Source organism: Eubalaena glacialis, chromosome 2 (genome assembly GCF_028564815.1).
Source record: "Eubalaena glacialis isolate mEubGla1 chromosome 2, mEubGla1.1.hap2.+ XY, whole genome shotgun sequence".
NCBI classification, from domain to species: domain Eukaryota; kingdom Metazoa; phylum Chordata; class Mammalia; order Artiodactyla; family Balaenidae; genus Eubalaena; species Eubalaena glacialis.
The window spans coordinates 150105870-150124669 of record NC_083717.1 but is presented as its reverse complement, the minus strand read 5'-3'; the positions used below and the strand labels follow the sequence as shown (position 1 = coordinate 150124669).

The 18800-nt window shown below is 39.5% G+C and overlaps 1 protein-coding gene across 1 annotated transcript in view; it reads left to right on the top strand.

Moving 5' to 3' along the window:
• Positions 1-1794: 1794 nt before the first annotated feature.
• ATG14 (autophagy related 14) overlaps positions 1795-18800 on the top strand; it is a 37075-nt gene continuing 20069 nt past the window's right edge. The window contains exons 1-4 of the mRNA XM_061180864.1: positions 1795-2015; positions 14379-14441; positions 15976-16018; positions 18261-18342. Of these exons, the coding sequence (XP_061036847.1) occupies positions 1795-2015; positions 14379-14441; positions 15976-16018; positions 18261-18342 (409 nt within the window). The remainder of the gene's footprint in view (positions 2016-14378; positions 14442-15975; positions 16019-18260; positions 18343-18800) is intronic.

Genomic DNA, 18800 nt, shown 5'->3' with positions numbered 1-18800 from the left:
TGTAGTACATTAACATGTGTTCTCTAAAAATATATAGCAATATATAGAAATTTCAAATAACTGCATAAAACAGGATAGAAAATTGTCTATTTTTTGCCTTTTTAAATATTGAGTAGATGATCCTGGCCATTAGGTACGGGCCTGTGAAGGATCCTGTCAGAATACAAATGAAACATGTAAGTCTGAAAACTTAAGAAAAATTAAATAATTAAACATCCTTTTGTTTGAAATGGTCAGAGAAAATTATTTCTCTCCCTTAAAAATAAATCTTAAACTTTCAGGAACCATTCAGGTTTAGTATAAGGTCTATTTTGAAAACAGTTTAGGGATTTTTGCGCTTTTTTGGGGTACTTTTATAATCCTATGTAATTGTATTAAAATAGACCAGATAAGAGTAAGAGGCTGGAGCAAAGAGCTCAGCTTCAAGACCTAATTAGGTTGTGGAATCAGCCGCATTTGATGGAGAGGTGGAGATTAACAGGGAGGGATGGGCTAACAGGAGTCGTGGCCCTTGTTCCCAAGTGCACAGTGATTGTCTTTCACTAAGATGAGGAGACATTTGTGGGGAGGGAGAGTTCAGGGTTTTTTTGTTTTATTTTTGTTTTGGCGGCACCGTGCAGGCGTATGGGATTTTAGTTCCCCGACTAGGGATCGAACTGTGGCCCTCAGCAGTGAGAGCTTGGAGTCCTAACCACTGGACTGCCAGGGAATTCCTGAGCGTTCAGTTTTAATTTCAGTTTCCCAATTGCTGAGTTTGTTGGTGGTCACTGTACATTACATTAAGCTTAGTGTAGGCAGTTACGAATTTGGGGGTATGGAACTTGGGAGAGAAGCCCTAGCTGGAGAGAGAATTTAGGGCAGTCAATTTACAGCCTGCCAAAATAATCCTTGAGAATCAGTGGCCTTGATCATTTGACCTATGAGCCTAATTTTTTTTCTTCTGTAGTTTACAGGCATATTCAAACACTAGTTACTCTGATATAATTCTCCAACCCACCCTATTTATCCCCACAGAAAGAAATTTGGAGTCATCTAACCATGTTAAATTCTACCTAGTTCAAATTCTTTAAGATACGGCCCAGAGAAGGGGCGGAATGCTGGACATTAAAATTTATTTTTCAGAAAGATACAACTTTGATTTACACGTTCAGTACAGTTGTTTTCACTGGTTAGCTATTATTGGTAAAGTACTTATCAGATTACTATTAAACGGATTTACTTATTAATCCTTAGGTGGGTACTGAAATTCTCTCCATTTAACAGTTAAGAACAAAGGCAGAGAGAGGTGAGGAATTTGCCCCGAATTACACAGCTATTAAGAAAGTGGGTGGGCCAAAATTCAACCTCGTTGCAAGACCCAGTTCCCTCACCCAACTCTGCGGTAGTTTTAGCCAAATTTAAAGACATCCCGAGCGAATGACAAATTCCCTTATTGTGTTTCCAGTCTGTTTTCCCAGAATCCTTAGGGCATCATATTACTATTTCTTGCACAAGCTGGAGGCGTTAACGTGTAGCCTGGGCGCGATTGAGCCGCTGATGACATTCTGTTGGGCTGACTCGCCCCTCTAAACATAATTCCTGCTTCGGAACCGGCCTCCCCCGAGCAGTCAGAAAAAGCCACTGCCCCTTCGGCCCTCGGCGGCCGAGGGCTGGGCTAGGCCGGGCGAGGGTATCGCGGGACTCCCGCCACGCTTCCGGCCCTTCCCCAGGCCCCTCCCAGGCCCCTCCTCCTCGCCCAGGATGCACCTGGTTGAAAACAAAATCCCACGTGACTGGCTCGGCTCTCAGGCCATCATGGCGTCTCCCAGTGGGAAGGGATCTCGGGCGCCGGAGGCTCCTGGCTGCGGGCCCCCGCCCGTCGCCCGGGACCTGGTAGACTCCGTGGACGACGCGGAGGGGCTGTACGTGGCAGTCGAGCGGTGCCCACTGTGCAACACCACCCGCCGGCGGCTGACCTGCGCCAAGTGCGTCCAAAGCGGCGATTTCGTCTACTTTGACGGCCGCGACCGTGAAAGGTAGGCAGCCGCCACGGCCCTATGGTTTCTAACCCGGGTGTCTCCACCGGCTCGGAGGCTGGAGCCTGGGGCCTGAGTTTGGGCCCCGGAGCCCAGCGAGAGGAGGGGGAGGTAGGGAGGGTAACTGCTTTGCGCCGGCGCTTTGCTCCCAGGGGAAAGAGTCGGGGATGAAGGCCAGAACAGAGAAGGTCGCCGTTTCCCCCTACCCCCCTCGAGAGGAGTCTGACCTCACGGTGCTCTTGGGTACTAGGGAAAAGGGATAGATGGTGGCTGTGGAGAGGTCTTCTTTTACTGCCATAGAGTTGGATTCTCGGTACTTTGTTCCACTCCCATTCAAATGCTTGGTTTAATCTTTGTTTTCGAAAGCACGTTCATTCTCTAGAGGAGAGACCAGAGGAGAATCAAATAACTGGTTAAGAGGGATTCGGGCCCTGGTAGCCTGTGTCACAGATGGATCTTATCAGACATGCTTACTCTAATGTGTGAACTAGGCTAGCTAGTTCCTCCCGTTTCCAAAGATTGTTTTAGGTGCTAAGGAGTTTGGGTATGTGTTTTGGCTTTGTTTTAAAATCCAGACTGGGAGCTGCAAGCCCTTAGTTAAGAGAATTCAAGAACGCGTTTTGGCCTTGTTTTGAAATTTAAACAGAGACCTACAAGTCCTTGGTTAAGATAATTGAAAAATTAGTGTGATTAGCTGCAAGGTCTCTCAGGCCCAACTTCTGTTTCAATAACTTAGTGTCAATGATAGTAAGCCAGCTAATTTTTTCAGTGCAAAAGTTCAGGTATTAATTCATTTACAACAACCCAATAAGTTATTGTCTGTAACTTACTGCTAAGGAAACTGCACAGTACCTTGCCCTGGGTCACACAGAAAATAAGTGTGGGGACCAGAATTAAATTCCAGGCAGCCTGAACCCATATGCCCTGCACTTAACCACTGGATTATATAACGGCTGTATTTGGAAGTGTTTTTTGAGTTGCTGACAGTCCTCTCATCATGAATGGAGTTCATTTCTTTTTCTTTTGAGGAGATTTGTATGATTCAATCTTTTAGTTCATCACTGTGTCTCATTGATGTACTTGATGACTTTAGAAACTGCTGATGTAATAACTAATAGCTTTAAAAATTAACACAGTTTTATTATAAGAATACTAGGTATGAGATGGAAATGTCTAACTGATGGAGTTTATCATGGGTTCAGTTCTGGACCCTCTTCTCTATATACTTTTTCTTAGATTCATTCCCATAATTTAAATATCGTCTATATGCTGAAGACTGCCAGACTTGTATCTCCAACCCAGGCCTTTGTGAAATCAAGAAAACAGCTGCATACTCTGTCTGTATTTAAATTTGTAATGAGAATCTCCATCTTAATATGGCATACTGAATTCATGATTATCCATCATAAATCTGTTCCTCTCATGCTCATTCCAGCCCAGTAAATGGTAACCTCATTCTCTGGCACAGGCCAAAAAAACCTTCCAGTCTTCCTTGACTCCTCTCTTAATGCCGCCATATGTAATCCCATCAACAAATCCCATCCACCCTTCAAAACCGATCCTAAATCCAACCCTTTCACTACCTCCTGTTTTGGTCCACCAGAGGATTATTGCCTCTTGAGTTCCTGCTTCCACCCTTTCTCCTTTATAGTGTAATTCCCATATTGCAGCCAGAGTAACATCACTCCTCCATTCCTCTGTTCACATCTTCCAGGGGTTTCCTGTTTTACCCAAAGTAAAAAAAGCCGAAGTCCTTACCCAAAGTTCTGTATTGTCTGTTTCTCCATTGATCTCCTATTGCTTTTCCCTTACCCACTCTGCAGTACCATCCTGGCCTCCTTGCCAGTTCTCAAACATACCAAGAAGACTCCTGCTTCAGGACCACTGCAGTCTTATTCAGACTGCCAGGACTCTTTTCTTCTAGAAGTCTTCAGGGCTCCTTCCTTTGATTCCTTTAAGCCTCTGCTCATACATTAGAGGAACTCTTTCTTTGGACTATTCAACTAAAATAGTAACCTCCTTTCCCACTTAACCTGCTTTATTGTTTTCCATAGCACTTATCACCGTCTGTGGTTTACATATTAATTTGTCTAACTGCCCCCTGCTCCAGTGATGTAAGCTCTGTGAGAACAAAACAGTTTTGTACTCCGCTGTATCCTCACATAGTAGAAGCTTAATAAAGATTTGTTGAATGATTGGGTCAGTCTACCCTTCCTTCCCAAACTTAATATGATTCTGAATCACTTCATTGTTATAAATCACGACCCATTTGTCACTAAAGCCAGAAACCCGGGAGTTATCCTAGCTTTTTCCTTTTTTCTTATTCCGTGTATCCAAAATATTGACAAGTCTAATTTGATCTGCTCCAGAGTAGATCTTGAATCTGTCTACTTCTAGTCCAGACCACTATCATTTCTCTCCTGGCTACTTATTAGTTTCCTTTCTTTTACACGTACAGCTCCTCCCTAGCCTCCCTCTGGCCTTCACACAACAGCCACAGTAGAAATGTAAATCAGATACTGTCACTGTTTTGCGTAAACCTTTTCAGTGGCTTTCCACTTTATTTAAAATAAAATTCAAGCTCCTTACTATGGCATATTAAGCCCCATGTGATTTGGCTACTGCCTACCTTCTAACTTTGGCTGTAAGGTTGAGTTTAAAATGTGGTCTTTGGATTCAAGCTGTATTGAATTGAATCCAAGCTCCACCACTTGCTATGTGATTTTGAAGTTTCTTAATCTCTCCTGTGCTTATTTCATTTTGAAAATGGAGTATCTAACTTCATAGGTTTCTGGTAGTGATTACATAAGAGCATGCACTGAAGTACTTAGCATGATGTCTAGCATGTATTAAGTACTCAAAAAATAAACGCTTGCCATGTACCCTCATGTTCACAGCTCAGTAGTTGGGCCTTCTCTCATATCCTCAAACACATGAAACTTTTCCACCCGTGGGTCTTTTTCCTTGCTGTTCCCTCTGCCTGGAACACTGTTCCTCCTGATTGTCACCTTTCCTTTCATGTCTCAACCTAAATGTCACTTCCTCAGTGAGACGTCCCTGACCTTCACTAAGATAGGTCCCCACTTCCATCTCTCCCCCCATTTCTGTCACAATACTCAATTCTTTCATGGTATTGAGCATGGTAAGTGGTGTTACTTTTTTGAGGAAAGTAACTGCACCCGGAATGTAGTTCCACGCAGGCATGAATTCTGGTTTTGTTCAGTCAGATCCCCAGTGCTTAGTGCAGCGGCAGTGGGTAGCACACAATACGCAGATTGTTGAAGGAATGGTAAAGGCAAGACAACTTTAGAAACTGAAATACAGATTATTTTCAGAAGAGGGATGTGTTATAGTGGATTTCTTTTTATGACCAAGCAGAAAAGTGAAAAATAAATACCAGAACCATTCAAAATTTAGAAATGAAAAAGAAAATTTAAGGTTCAGGGATAACAGACAGCTTCACCTCACTTTCCATCGTTCCCCGTTCTGAACCTTGTATTCCTAAGGAAGAGGAGTTTGCTTGTTTGTTTTCCTTTGTTCCCAGAACAGTGCCTAGCATCTAGTAGGATGTGAGAATCTGTCGAGACCCAGGACCACTGTCCTAATGGTCAAATCAGTTTTATTGAGCTCTCATTGGGTACAGTTATCTGCATAAAATATTCTGGCAGTTACAGAAGAGAAAGGCAGGTCTCTGCTCTCAAAGCTTTACACTGACTACTAATAAGCCTTAAATTTCTTGGGCCAAAGGTTGATTGTGAGATATTCTGTTGTCTTCAGTATTTATGAAAAATTTTGCTTTCAGACTCTTTTTTCCTTTTATTTATGAAAAGCTCCTCACTAACTGTGGGAAACCACTTTGAAATAAAATATGGACGCTTACAGCACAATTTAAATACTCTTGTTTAACCTCTGATTCTTTTCAGTAAATTAGCCAGATTAGCTGTGCCTATAAGGATCTTGAATGTGATGTGCATATCAAAGTTCTTGTAAATGTAGATGTATTTTTTTCAGGTTTCATTAATAGACTAGCTGAATACATAGTTTGTAATGGTTTAGCAGTTCCAAGGAAAATTAGATATTGAAGAACAAATCTGTCTCCCAATAATTAGTTCTTTTAACTCCTAAGAAGGGAACATGCATCTTTACATAATTTTGTGGACAGTATGAGTTTGGCAGTTAGATTGAAAAATACCTGAATATTGTTCAGTGGGAACACTTCCTTATAACCTTGGTACCCTCCCAGCACTATCCTTTCCTCATCTCCCACCTTGGCCTCAGTCCGAAAACAGTGCCCACTTTCTTCTCTGCTTTTTCATCTGCCTTTTGATGTGTGTGCTTCCTTAAGAGATGAAGAGGAATGATTTTAAGCAGTACTCTCAACACAATCTCCTTTGGATCTTGTACTGGAGAACATTTAAAAATTACAGGTCTTGGACTTCCCTGGTGGCACAGTGGTTGGGAATCCGCCTGCCAATGCAGGGGACACGGGTTCGATCCTTGGTCCGGGAAGATCCCACATGCCGCAGAGCAGCTAAGCCCTTGTGGCACAACTACTGAGCCTGAGCTCTAGAGCCTGCGAGTCACAACTACTGAGCTTGCGTGCCACAGTTACTGAATCCTCCATGCGCCTAGAGCCCGTGCTACCGCAACAAGAGAAGCCACCTCAATGAGAAGCCTGTGCACCGCAACAAAGAGTAACCCCCGCTTGCTGCAACTAGAGAAACCCCGTGCACAGCAACGAAGACCCAAAGCAGCCAAAAATTTTAAAATTAAATAAATAAATAAATTTATTTAAAAAAAATTACAGGAACATAATTTCCTGGATTATACATTTATCTGACACCAAAAATAAGACTGCTACCCAATAGATAACAAGTTGAAGTGATCTTTCCACTCAAAACTGAAAAAAATTGCTTACCAGTTTATGATAGTGTAGGAATGAGACAGGGAACATAATCTGAGGATACCCAGGAACATCTGCCTGCTGGTTTAGGAACCAGTTATTTTAAAGTGTGGATCAAAAAGAAAGGCAAAATTTATGAGCATATGGGTAGTATTGCTTTTTTTTTAAAATTTATTTTGGCTGTGCTGGGTCTTAGTTGCGGCATGCGGGCTTCTTAGTTGTGGCATGCAAACGATTAGTTGCGGCATGCAGGTTCCCCGACCGGGGATCGAACGCAGGCCCCCTGCATTGGCAGCGTGAAGTCTTACCCACTGGACCACCAGGGAAGTTCCAGTATTGCTTTTATATGTACCCTGCATCAGGAATGATGCAGCACTACCTTCACTGATGAGTTTTAAGAATATATGACTACAGTTCTACCAAGAAACAGAAATATGGGCGCTAAACAAATTGAGAGGTGGGATAAAGGACGAGCAAGAAATGTAGATGTTACTAAACATTTCAAGGGGAAGACACAGCCAACATCCAAAAAACTACCCTTTAGACATCTCTGTTCTGCCCTCCAGTATCTTTTTGGTTGTCAGTCACCGTAGCTTATAAAAATATTGTCATGGGATTTCGGTTCTGGGCCCACATTTGTATGCCCCACTCAGAAGAATAAAAGCTCTATAGGTAGCTGGACTCCCCATCTTTAGACAAGGGTTTATCAACCTGACTTCTGTTTGGTTATGTCTTTCAAGAAGGGTCACAACTCCCATCCCATGCAGCTTATTAATTGTATTTACACCAATACATGTGGATCTGCTAAGAAAATATAACTTTTGTTTTCAATCAGTATCAGTGGCTACTCTTGCCATTACGTGTACCTTTTAGAATTTATAAAAGAATTTCACATTTATTATGTCATTTGTTCCCTACCACAAAACCATGAGTTATTCATCTGTTTTTAGAATGAGGAAACTCAGAGTAGTTGTGCCTTACTTATTGCTGGGCTATGCTAATTCTTGAATTTACCTCCAGATCTGAAATACATGTATAAATAAATATATATATATATTCAATTTAATACATTAGTAAGATTAAGTGCAAAGTCACTCATTGCAATGAAGAAAAGGGAAACTAGCCTATATTACGTGCTGAGTGCCTGTACCTGATGCTTTCACATTTATCTTATTTAATTCCTATAACCAAGTAGGATAATCACTATTCCCATTTTACAAGGGAGAAAACGAAACAATGCTCTGTTTCTGCTTTCTCCTAATCACTTAACCTTCATTCCTGCCGGTGGAGTATGTTTTTACTACAGTTAACCCTTGAACAACAGCGGTTAATTCGCCTGTAATTTATAGTCAGCCCTCCTTATCCGCAGTTCCTCCACATCCACAGATTCAACCAAATTCCGACCATGTAGTACTGTAGTATTTACTGTTGAAAAATATCTGCATATAAGTGGACCCACTCAGTTGAAACCCGCATTGTTCAAGGGTCAGCTGTGTATTTTCTCATACCTAAATATTCTAACATAAGATAGAAGAACCATTCTGATAAGGACTGTGTTTTTTCATATTGCATTTGTCCATAAACATTATATCCTTGAATGCCTAAAGAATTTAAGGGAGAAAAATTTGATGGCTAGTAATTCTTGCTGTGTTAGTATCCTAGTTCAAGAAATATGCAGTTCTTTAACCATTTCTGCTTAAATAAGGGAGATTCCTGTGCTCTTCTCCAGGTGCATCTGTGCTCTCTCTTCCCCAAGAAGCCTTTCTGCCTTATTTCTAGAGCCAGAATCATTGTTAACTTTTCACCAAACCTGTGTCTAAATTGGAGCTGGGGGTAATTCTCCACCACTGACCTAAAAACTGTTAATGCTCATTTTCTGCTTTTAGATTTAAGGAACCTAAGGAATATAATCGGTGTCAAGAGACCTAAGGACTTTAGATACTTTTAGGGGATTGTGTATATGTTTTTATAGTGGATATGATCCTCAAAGGTGGAGCTTGAGAAATTTTAATTGATTGAATACTGTCTTTTTTTTCTGATTATAAAAGTATGTATGATTATTGTAGAAAACTTGTAAAGTACAATAATATGTAAAGAAGGAAACAGATTTTGCCCATATTCTCACAACTGTTAGTGTTTTGTTATATTTGCTTCCAGCCTTGTTTCTATGTATGTGTGTGCTTGTAAATGTATTTTTTTCATTTGGAATCATACCCTGTGTATATAGTTTGATGCTCTGCTTTTTCGTTTTCTTTAACCCAACATCTCATAAACACATACTAATGCCTTTGTCTACAAAAATATTTTAATGTCCTTCATGGCAATATGGTGTCGTTTGATAATCATTCCCTTTTGGACATTAAAGTTGTTTCCAGTTTTTGCTATTATGACTAATTTCACAATTGGCGTAAGTCTTCTTCCTCATCTCTGATCTTTTCCTTGAACTGCATAACTGGTTCAAAGGGTTTACTAGTTTTTAAGACCCTCAATGGCATATTCGAAAGTTTTGTGTTTTTTGTTTGTTTGTTTTACCTTTCTTAAAATACATTAATAGTGTTTCTTGGACTTTTCTATTGCCATTACCCTAGGCACAAAGGATGAGGGAAAGGACTGAGAAGGCAGATGGAGGGATTAGAGTTATTTTATGAAAGACACTAAGTAAGTGCTCAGTAAGTTGTAGATGTGATGACGATGTTAATGATCATCTAGCACAGAATTAATAGTAGGATCCCTGATAGAGTGCATGCCCGGGTGCTGCTTTTCTGATTGCGTGGGACAGACTTAGGTGACCAGTCCCACCTGTAGCCAGATCCACTCAGTCGCCCAGGACGACCTGTGGCCGTGGGATAGCGTGGAGTGATGAGGGTCACACTCTTAACTGATCCTTATCAGCAGCACACTCCTGTCCCTGCTGTCCCGCTGGTGTATTGAGGTTCTCTAGGGCAGGACGGATTAACTTCTCACCTTGTGAAACAGCAGAATTTCCTCTGCCTATAATGCCTTCCTTCCCTTAGCAAGGCCACCTCTAACCTGTCCTCAAGGGGCAGCCCAGGCAGGCGTGACTGCTGGAGAGCTCCCTCTGAATTCTGAGCTGGGTTGTGTGCCATCTCTTGTAGCACTGTTGACTACAAGAGATGGCACACAACCCAGACTCTGTATGACCATCTGCTCCTAGTTTTCATCAGTCTCTATCACAGGGGCACTTTTTAAAGTCAGCTTAAGGGAGTACTTTTGTAGGGAAGAAAAGCAAATATAAGTCTGGAGGAATTTGGTAAATAACAAAGAAGGCATTTTTAAATTGGGGAAGAAAATATAAGAAATAGTGTTGTGGGGACTTCCCTGGTGGTCAGTGGCTAGGACTCCGCGCTTCCAACGCAGGGGGCCCAAGTTCAGTCCCTGGTCAGGGAACTAGATCCCACATGCCACAACTTAAAAAAAAAAAAAAAAGGATCCTGCACGCCAGAATGAAGATCCCACGTGGCACAACTATGACCCGGCTTAGAAAGATAAATAAGTAAGTAAGTAAATAAATAAATAAATAAAAAAGGAAAGAAATAATGTTGTAAAAGCCCTGATTCATGGTATAGGTTCACTGGCGGATTCTTTTCGGAAAACAATAGAAATCTGTAGAGCCACTGAACAACAACAACAAAATTGATAAATGTATCTGCATAAAATTTTGGAAAATTTGTAGAGCAGAAACATAAGTAGTCACTAAGCAGATTGAGGAAGAATAATTTCAAGATGTATGAAAGGAAATAGCTAATTTCTCTAATAAATAACCCTTTAAAAAAAAAAGTATAGGACTTCCCTGGTAGCGCAGTGGTTAAGAATCCACCTGCCAATGCAGGGGACGTGGGTTCAAGCCCTGATCAGGGAAGATCCCACATGCCGCAGAGCAACTAAGCCCGTGCGCCACAACTACTGAGCCTGCGCTGTAGAGCCTGCGAGCCACAACTACTGAGCCCACGTGCCACAACTACTGAAGCCCGCGCGCCTAGAGCCTGTGCTCCACAACAAGAGAAGCCACCGCAATGAGAAGCCCGCACACCGCAATGAAGAGTGGACCCTGCTCACCGCAGTTAGAGGAAGCCCGTGCACAGCAATGAGACCCAGTGCAGTCAAAAATTAAAAAAAAAAAACTATAGAAAAGTGAACAAAGGGCATAGGGGGCTAACAAAAGAAAAGTAGCCAATAAGATAGGAAAAGGTGTTAAACATTTCTAACTGTGAAATGAAGAAAGGCAAATAAATGAATTGTGAACTGTCTTTGAGGAGAGGGAGGCCAGTCAGGTTAGCAAAGAGTAAAATGTGCAGTGCTGTGAGTAAGAAAACAGGTTGGTAGGGTTGTAAATATAATATGAACTGATTCAAAGGAAATTTAAAGATAACTGCCAGGAGTTGCCATGTAAACCTAAATGCACCCAGATATTCATTTCTAACATTACTGCTAATAGTGAAAATTTGGAAGCGATGGCAGTGTTCATCAGTAGGTGTTTCTGTAAATAAATTATATGATGTCCATTCAGTGAAATTCTGTGTACCTGTTAAAGAATGAGATAGGTCTTTATGTTCTGAAGTGGAAAAAGATACAAAACATTTTACGTGATAAACCCAGCTTGAAAGACAGTATATAAAAAATGCCTTTCCCCCCTTCCTTTTCCTTTTTTCTTTTTTCTTTTTTTTCCTGATCTATCTCTGTGAGTCCTGGGATGGAGAATGCAGAGGATGGGTGAGGCGCTGGTGAGCAGTTGGCTCGCTGACCAGCCACATTCCTTGATAACCATCTGCTTTCGCTTTGTTCACACCACCTATTTTCATTTCCTTCATGAAGAATGACATTACTCATGAAGTGTTTGATACAGTAGGAACTCTTATCTTCTGTTTGTTATTCCTGCTGTCCTCTGTATGTTTATGTTTTAAGTTTGTTGTTTTGTTTTGGTTTTTTTTTTTTTTTTAAACAAAACCCAAGGGAACTAACCAGCTTGATATAAAGCTGGACAGTGTTATCATCCCAATTTCTTTTAGTGCAAAGTGGCATTTTTACAACAGATCTGATTTATAGCCCCTAAAAGCAGGATTTTATCCTCCATGTCAGTCCTTTGTTTACACAGGTGAATGAGTCTTGTGAGCTTGTCATCTCCTTCAGGTTATCGGAGCATGAATCACCACATTAGGTAGAAGTAAATACCACATTCGTTTCTCATTTTTGATAGAAGGAAATGGAAGCATATAACAAGTAACCTGTCTAGTTCACAGCCAGTTGCAGAAAAATGAAAGATTAGATTTCTTAACGTTCCGTAAAATGCTTTGTCATAAGTTGCAGGCACATGGTAAATGCCTGATAAATTAATTGATGAGTCTATGAATTTGTCCACATCCCACACTGGTTTCTGAGTTTTCTAATACTGTTTCATGTAGTTACCACCTTACTGGCCATTGCAGTGCTACCCAGTACAACTTTGTGCAGTGATGTTCCGTATCTATGCCATCCAGTAAGGTAGCCCCCAGCCATATGTGGCTATTGAAATGTGGGTAGTGCAACTGAGAAACTGAATTTTTAATTTAATTTTAATTTAGTCATGTAAGTATATAATTCTGTCACATGTAATATTATCTGATTTGGTTTCTTGTTTAATATATATTGTACATTTTCAGTGACTGACTATTAAATGGTAGGGTCATAATTAGACCATTTTATCCCTTCCATTTAGAAGTAGACATCTGGGTATGTTTCAAATGTGGGATTATAGAAATAGTATGTTAGAGAGACTTTTATGTCTGGATTATTTTAAGGAAGAGATTTTTAAGGCTGTTATGGTTCTGTTAAATTGTTTTCATTTAGGCTATGATTTCACGAGATAGCCAAAGGCCTAATCTTGGACTCCACACCATGTTACTGTAGCATGTGGCATTACCTTTGTTTCTTTGAAAGTAGTGAGCCACCATTAGCTCAATTCAAAATTAGTTGCATGATGTTAGTCATACTTTTTTTTTTTTTAACCTAAAATTCTTATTAAGCAACAAGTCATTTTAGGTACTCAGTAGCCACATGTGCCTGATGGCTACCGTGTTGAACAGCATAGACCTAGAAGATATGAGTGTCACTGCTAGCCACCTTCAGCTAGTTGACGTTTATAGAACTCTGTATCCAGCAGCTATAGAAAACACGTTCTTTCAAGTGCGCATGGCACTTTCACCGAGACGCAGCGCACCATATGCAAGGCCATAAGATAGTCTCAAATCAAAAGATTAAAATCTCATAGAGAATATTCTGGGACCACATCAGCATTAAAGTAGAAAAATAACAGTACGTTACCAAAAAACCTGTATATCTGGAAATTGAACAATACACTTCTAAATAATTCATTGGTCAAAGAGGGAATTTGATGGAAGATTAGAAATGTCAACCTAAATGGTAAAATACACGATATCAAAATGTTTAGGGTTTAGCTTAAGCAATACTTCTGGGGGAAATTTATAACTCTGTATACTTATATTAAAAAAGGAGAGGCTTAAAGTTGATGATTGAAGTTCCTACCTTAAACTGCAAAAAAAAAAACAAAACAAACTAATCCCACATAAGGTAGCAGGAAGAAAATAAGAATAAGGGTAGAATAGTGAGAAACAGCAAAACTGAACTGCAATGTGATATTCTTTCCTTTTGATAACTTTTATTAAGTAACTTGCTAGCCCGTAATGACTAGCAGTAAAATTAGTGAGAAAAAAATTGTACTTTAAGAATTATAAGGAACCAATTTATAAATGAGAGTAGGGTTAAATTAAGCTTAATAATTACAATTATTTTTATAATGGAAGCCTCCGTTTTCTTGAATTCTGATTCATTTTAGTGCTCTGATTTACCTGTTTTGGGGGACAATTTAACCTAGGGGTGAAAAAACCTATAGACATATTTTATAAACCCGTGAAAGAGTTTTAAAGCTGAGAATTTGAACTTAGTTTTGTTTTTTTTGTTTTTTTTGTTTTTTTAAAATAAATTTATTTATTTATTTTTGGCTGTGTTGGGTCTTCGTTTCTGTGCGAGGGCTTTCTCTAGTTGCGGCAAGCGGGGGCCACTCTTCATTGCGGTGCGCGGGCCTCTCACTGTTGCGGCCTCTCTTGTTGCAGAGCACAGGCTCCAGACGTGCAGGCTCAGTAGTTGTGGCTCACGGGCCTACTTGCTCCGCGGCACGTGGGATCTTCCCAGACCAGGGCTCGAACCCGTGTCCCCTGCATTGGCAGGCAGATTCTCAACCACTGTGCCACCAGGGAAGCCCTGAACTTAGTTTTAAATAACCAAATGGTAAGCAGCTGTAAGCGTGCCATTGAGAAGATATGTTCAGGACAGTGACATTTCCGGATGAGTCTGCAGAAATGTTTGGCTCTCAGGAATTTGCATAATCTCATTCAACTGAAAAAAAAATAAACATTTAAATAAAACACTGAATTTTTTTCTTACAGGTTTATAGACAAGAAGGAAAGGTTAAGCCAACTTAAGAGCAAGCAAGAAGAATTTCAAAAAGAGTGAGTTTTCATTTTGTTTTTTAATCTGTGGAGGTTGTCTAGTCACCACATGGTTTAATTCAGTGCTGTGGTATGCATACATGTGGATTGCTAATCTATTGAATTTAGGTTACAAATCTCCCCGTGTGAAGAGCAGTACATCTGGGAGAAGCAAAATAGGAGAGATGATCAAGTTTCTAGGAAACACTGGGATCAAACCTGGTGCCTGGTTCACCGCAGGCAGTGACTGGATGGATGAATCGAACCGCTGGCCCTGATAATTGACGTATGGTAAATGGGTCCAGGACAGAAGGCATATTAGACTAACGGTGGTGGCTCTTGTAGGACATTATTGCTTCTGTTTATCTTTATTCTTATGTATCAGGGTTTTGCAGAGTGTGGTCTGCAGATCATCTACATCAGAATTCATTAACTTCAGTACTGGTTAAAAATGTAGATTCTTGGAATCCTATTCTCAGATATTCTGATTCAGTAGGTCTGGGGGGAGGCCCAGGAATCTGAGTATTAATGAGCACCCGATGAATCTCTCATCCTCTGGATTTGGGAATTGTCCTGTAGAACCTTTTGTCCCAAACTGATCCAGTCACTATTCTCCATACACACCCCAGACCTGATTAACACATTTATGAGTAGATGAAATCTTCAGAGATACTCTGCATTAGAAAAACCCGCTTAGATTTATTTAACTCAGTCATTTCTCTAACTTACTCTGTCACGGAAACTTTTATTTTTTCCTATAGAACACTTCATTCCGTAGAACAAATTTCTGCCTAAGCTGGCTTATGCCTTTTTTTTTTTTTTTAATTAATTAATTAATTTATTTATTTATTTATTTTTGGCTGTGTTGGGTCTTCGTTGCTGTGCACGGGCTTTCTCTAGTTGTGGCGAGCAGGGGCTACTCTTCGTTGTGGTGCACGGGCTTCTCATTGTGGTGGCTTCTCTTGTTGCAGAGCACAGGCTCTAGGCGCGTGGGCTTCAGTAGTTGCGGCACACGGGCTCAGTAGTTGTGGCTCGCAGGCTCTAGAGTGCAGGCTCAGTAGTTGTGGTGCACGGGCTTAGTTGCTCCACGGCATGTGGGATCTTCCCGGACCAGGGCTCGAACCCTTGTCCCCTGCACTGGCAGGTGGATTCTCAACAACTGCACCACCAGGGAAGTCCCATGGCTTGTGCCATTTTGGGGGGAGCTGACAATAGCATTTGGACCATGAATTCTCTTGTAACTATCATTATTATTAATTATGACTGATGGAAATTATTGATTATGATGGAGGACAAAGGCTATGGCTGTTATGGAAGTTTATTGTGAATGTTTATAGAAAGGCTCTGAGCTGTATTAAAAGTGCAGAAGGAAGGAGGTGAGAAAAAATTGCAGAGAGCAGGGAATCTGGAAAATATTTTTCAATGCTTACATCCCACTTTGGTATATCCAGCTGTTTCTGAGACCTTATTTTAAAAAGTTGTTGATTTTGCATTTTTGAACTTCACCGAATTCATTATTTTAAGAGCATATTTCCTTTGTCTCTTCTCCATACAGAGTGTTAAAAGCTATGGAAGGAAAATGGATAACAGATCAGTTGGTAAGCTATAAGAAGTATTTAAATAATATTCTTTACACTTGAGGTTACATGTTTTTAAGTTGGCAGAACTTAAAAAATCATTTCGAATTTAAATTTATTTTTGATCATTTTTTGGCAGTTCTCTGTGAATATATTTGTAGTGTGGGCTTCTCAGATATTTCATCCAGGTACCAAAAACAGGGTATTGGCAATTAATTATGGAACCACTGTAAGGAATAATTATGAAGTCTGGTATTGACATAGAGATACAAGAACAGTGAGGTGTCCTTTTTAAAAAAATTACTCATCGTAAACACCTATTTTGTAGATGGGTTAATGATTGAATGTGAAAAATAAACTCAAATATTAAAAGAAAATATGGGAGAGTATTTTTATAATCTGGGGGTGAGCAGACCTTTATAAGCCATAAAGGAAAACATTTGACACACTACATAAAAGTTTAAAAGTTCTATATGTTAAAGACCGTAGCAAAATGAGTATAAACTGGGAAAAAATGAGTACAACATATGAAAATAAGGAGTTTGATTGATTATACTTTTATTCACTGTTGGTGGGAGTATATATTGACATATTTGTTTGGGGGACAATTTGGTGGTGCTTTGTTGGTTTTTTTAATGCACGTGTGGTATATCGGCAATTTTCCTCCTAAGAAAATACACATGAATGTAGAGATTTATGGATAAAGAGGCTGATTGTCTGCATCATTGGTAGTAAAGTTAAAATATAATCTAAATACTCATCAAACAGAATGAGATAATTATGATACTGTGTAGCTGTTGAAAAGAATGTGGTCAGTCTACATGCACTTGTATGGAATGATGTCCAAGGTATATTTTTTAATGAAACAATCAAACAAAAAGCAGGCTAGGGTAAAGTATGATTCCATTTGTGTATGTGTTTTAAATATATATCTGAAAAGATACATATCAAACTTTAATTGAGATCAACCCTGAAGAGTGGGAAGGAGTCAGGTTAACAATCTCTTTCTTCTCTTTTGTGATGCTTAATTTTTTTCATAATAATAATAAGCGTCCTTCATAATTTTTAAATAATACTTAAAGAGATGTGATATAAGTGAATTCTGCTTATGCTCTGAATGTTATATAAACAAGTTGTATGGAAAAAGGTTATAAAAGGCTATTTATAAAGAATCTCATCCCAGTTTTTCTGAGTTCTAAGTTTTCTAGTTTTTCTATCAAAAATTTAAATATTGATTCTTAAAGACTAATACCTTTTAAAAGTAAAGACATCTCATTGCCAGTTTATTCCTGAATCCATCGGTTCCCGTGCATGTGTTCTCAGATGTTTCTCTCACCCCACTGGAGAGGGGAGAGTTTTACCCACTGAACATTCCTGTAATCTACTCTGTATCTTGTACCATCAGACTACTTAGACAAGTGTGAAACATTATAGGCATTTGACTGTTGTTGTAAGCTTTCAATTATCCCCGTTTATGGAGGCATTATGGAATAGATAAACTGTACTTTTTTAAAACTAGTAGGGCAGATTTTTACTTATCCTTTATTCTCTTTGGGGAAGCTGTACCTAAATCCTGGTAATGTAAAAAGGCAGTTTCATGTTTCATATAACTTTTTGAGGCTTTTCAAGAAATCTTACATGAGTTATACACTTAAAAAAAAAGACTTCTGCTTTATTGCGGTTTTTATTATTTTGCAAGTAATATTTGCTTATTGTATCAGTGAGTTAATACAGTTGGTGGTCTCCTCAGTAACCAGCACTGAGAATTTAGAGCAGCGCATCCATAGAACTCTCTGATGATGCAAATGTTCTCTGTCTACACTGCCCTATATGGTAGCCATTAGCCAATTGTGGTGTTGACATGTACCACCTGACATGGGGGTAGTGAGAGTAGGAACTTAAATTTTATATAACCTAATTGACTTGCAGATAACCACATGGGACCTGTAGCTATATATTGGACAGGGCAGGTTAAGAGAATATCCTTCAACATTTTTCTCTGTGCTTATTAACACATAAAAGAACTATGTGAATTTCTCTTTCTCTCTTAATTTCCTAGCAGCTTCTGCACTGAACCAGAGTAACATTTTTTTTCTTTTTTGTAATCCACTAGTTACAAAAGCTATAAGAAATATAATTATACTGGTCTTTTCTTCATTACATTTTCTAAGATACACCTCAAAATAAGTAGTGTCCCCAGTAGATAATCATATTAGTCATTAGAGACCAACATTTGTGATATTTATTTCATACCTTTTTTAAGAGATGGAAAATAATGTCCTGCAAGATGAGGATTGAACAGCTGAAACAAACTATATGTAAAGGAAATGAAGAAATGAAGAAAAGTAAGTAATTTTCCCACCTCTCTCCAGCCCTAATAAAGGAAGGACTCATGTGGAACTTCATGCGATTAATAAACAAACTAGAGAGACAGAGGAAGGGAGACAGAGAAGGGGTGGGGGGAGGCAAGAGCAACATGGAAAAGTTTACTGCTTGCCTTTCTCTTTGTAAAACATCTGTATAAGGAATTTATATATATATATATATATATTTTCAGATATATGTATATAAAACATATATCTGTGTATATATACACACATACACACACATATGTCCATATATACATATACACACGCACGCAAATGTAATGACCTTTAAACTGCTACATTTCTCAATTTAAGAAGTTAAGGAATGTATGTATCCCGTTTCCCTTAGCTGACAGGAAGCTCAGAGTCAGTCTTGGTAATCAGGTATAATAATTATTAGTTCACGCCAGAAGCACAGAATATAAGACTCAGTGAGT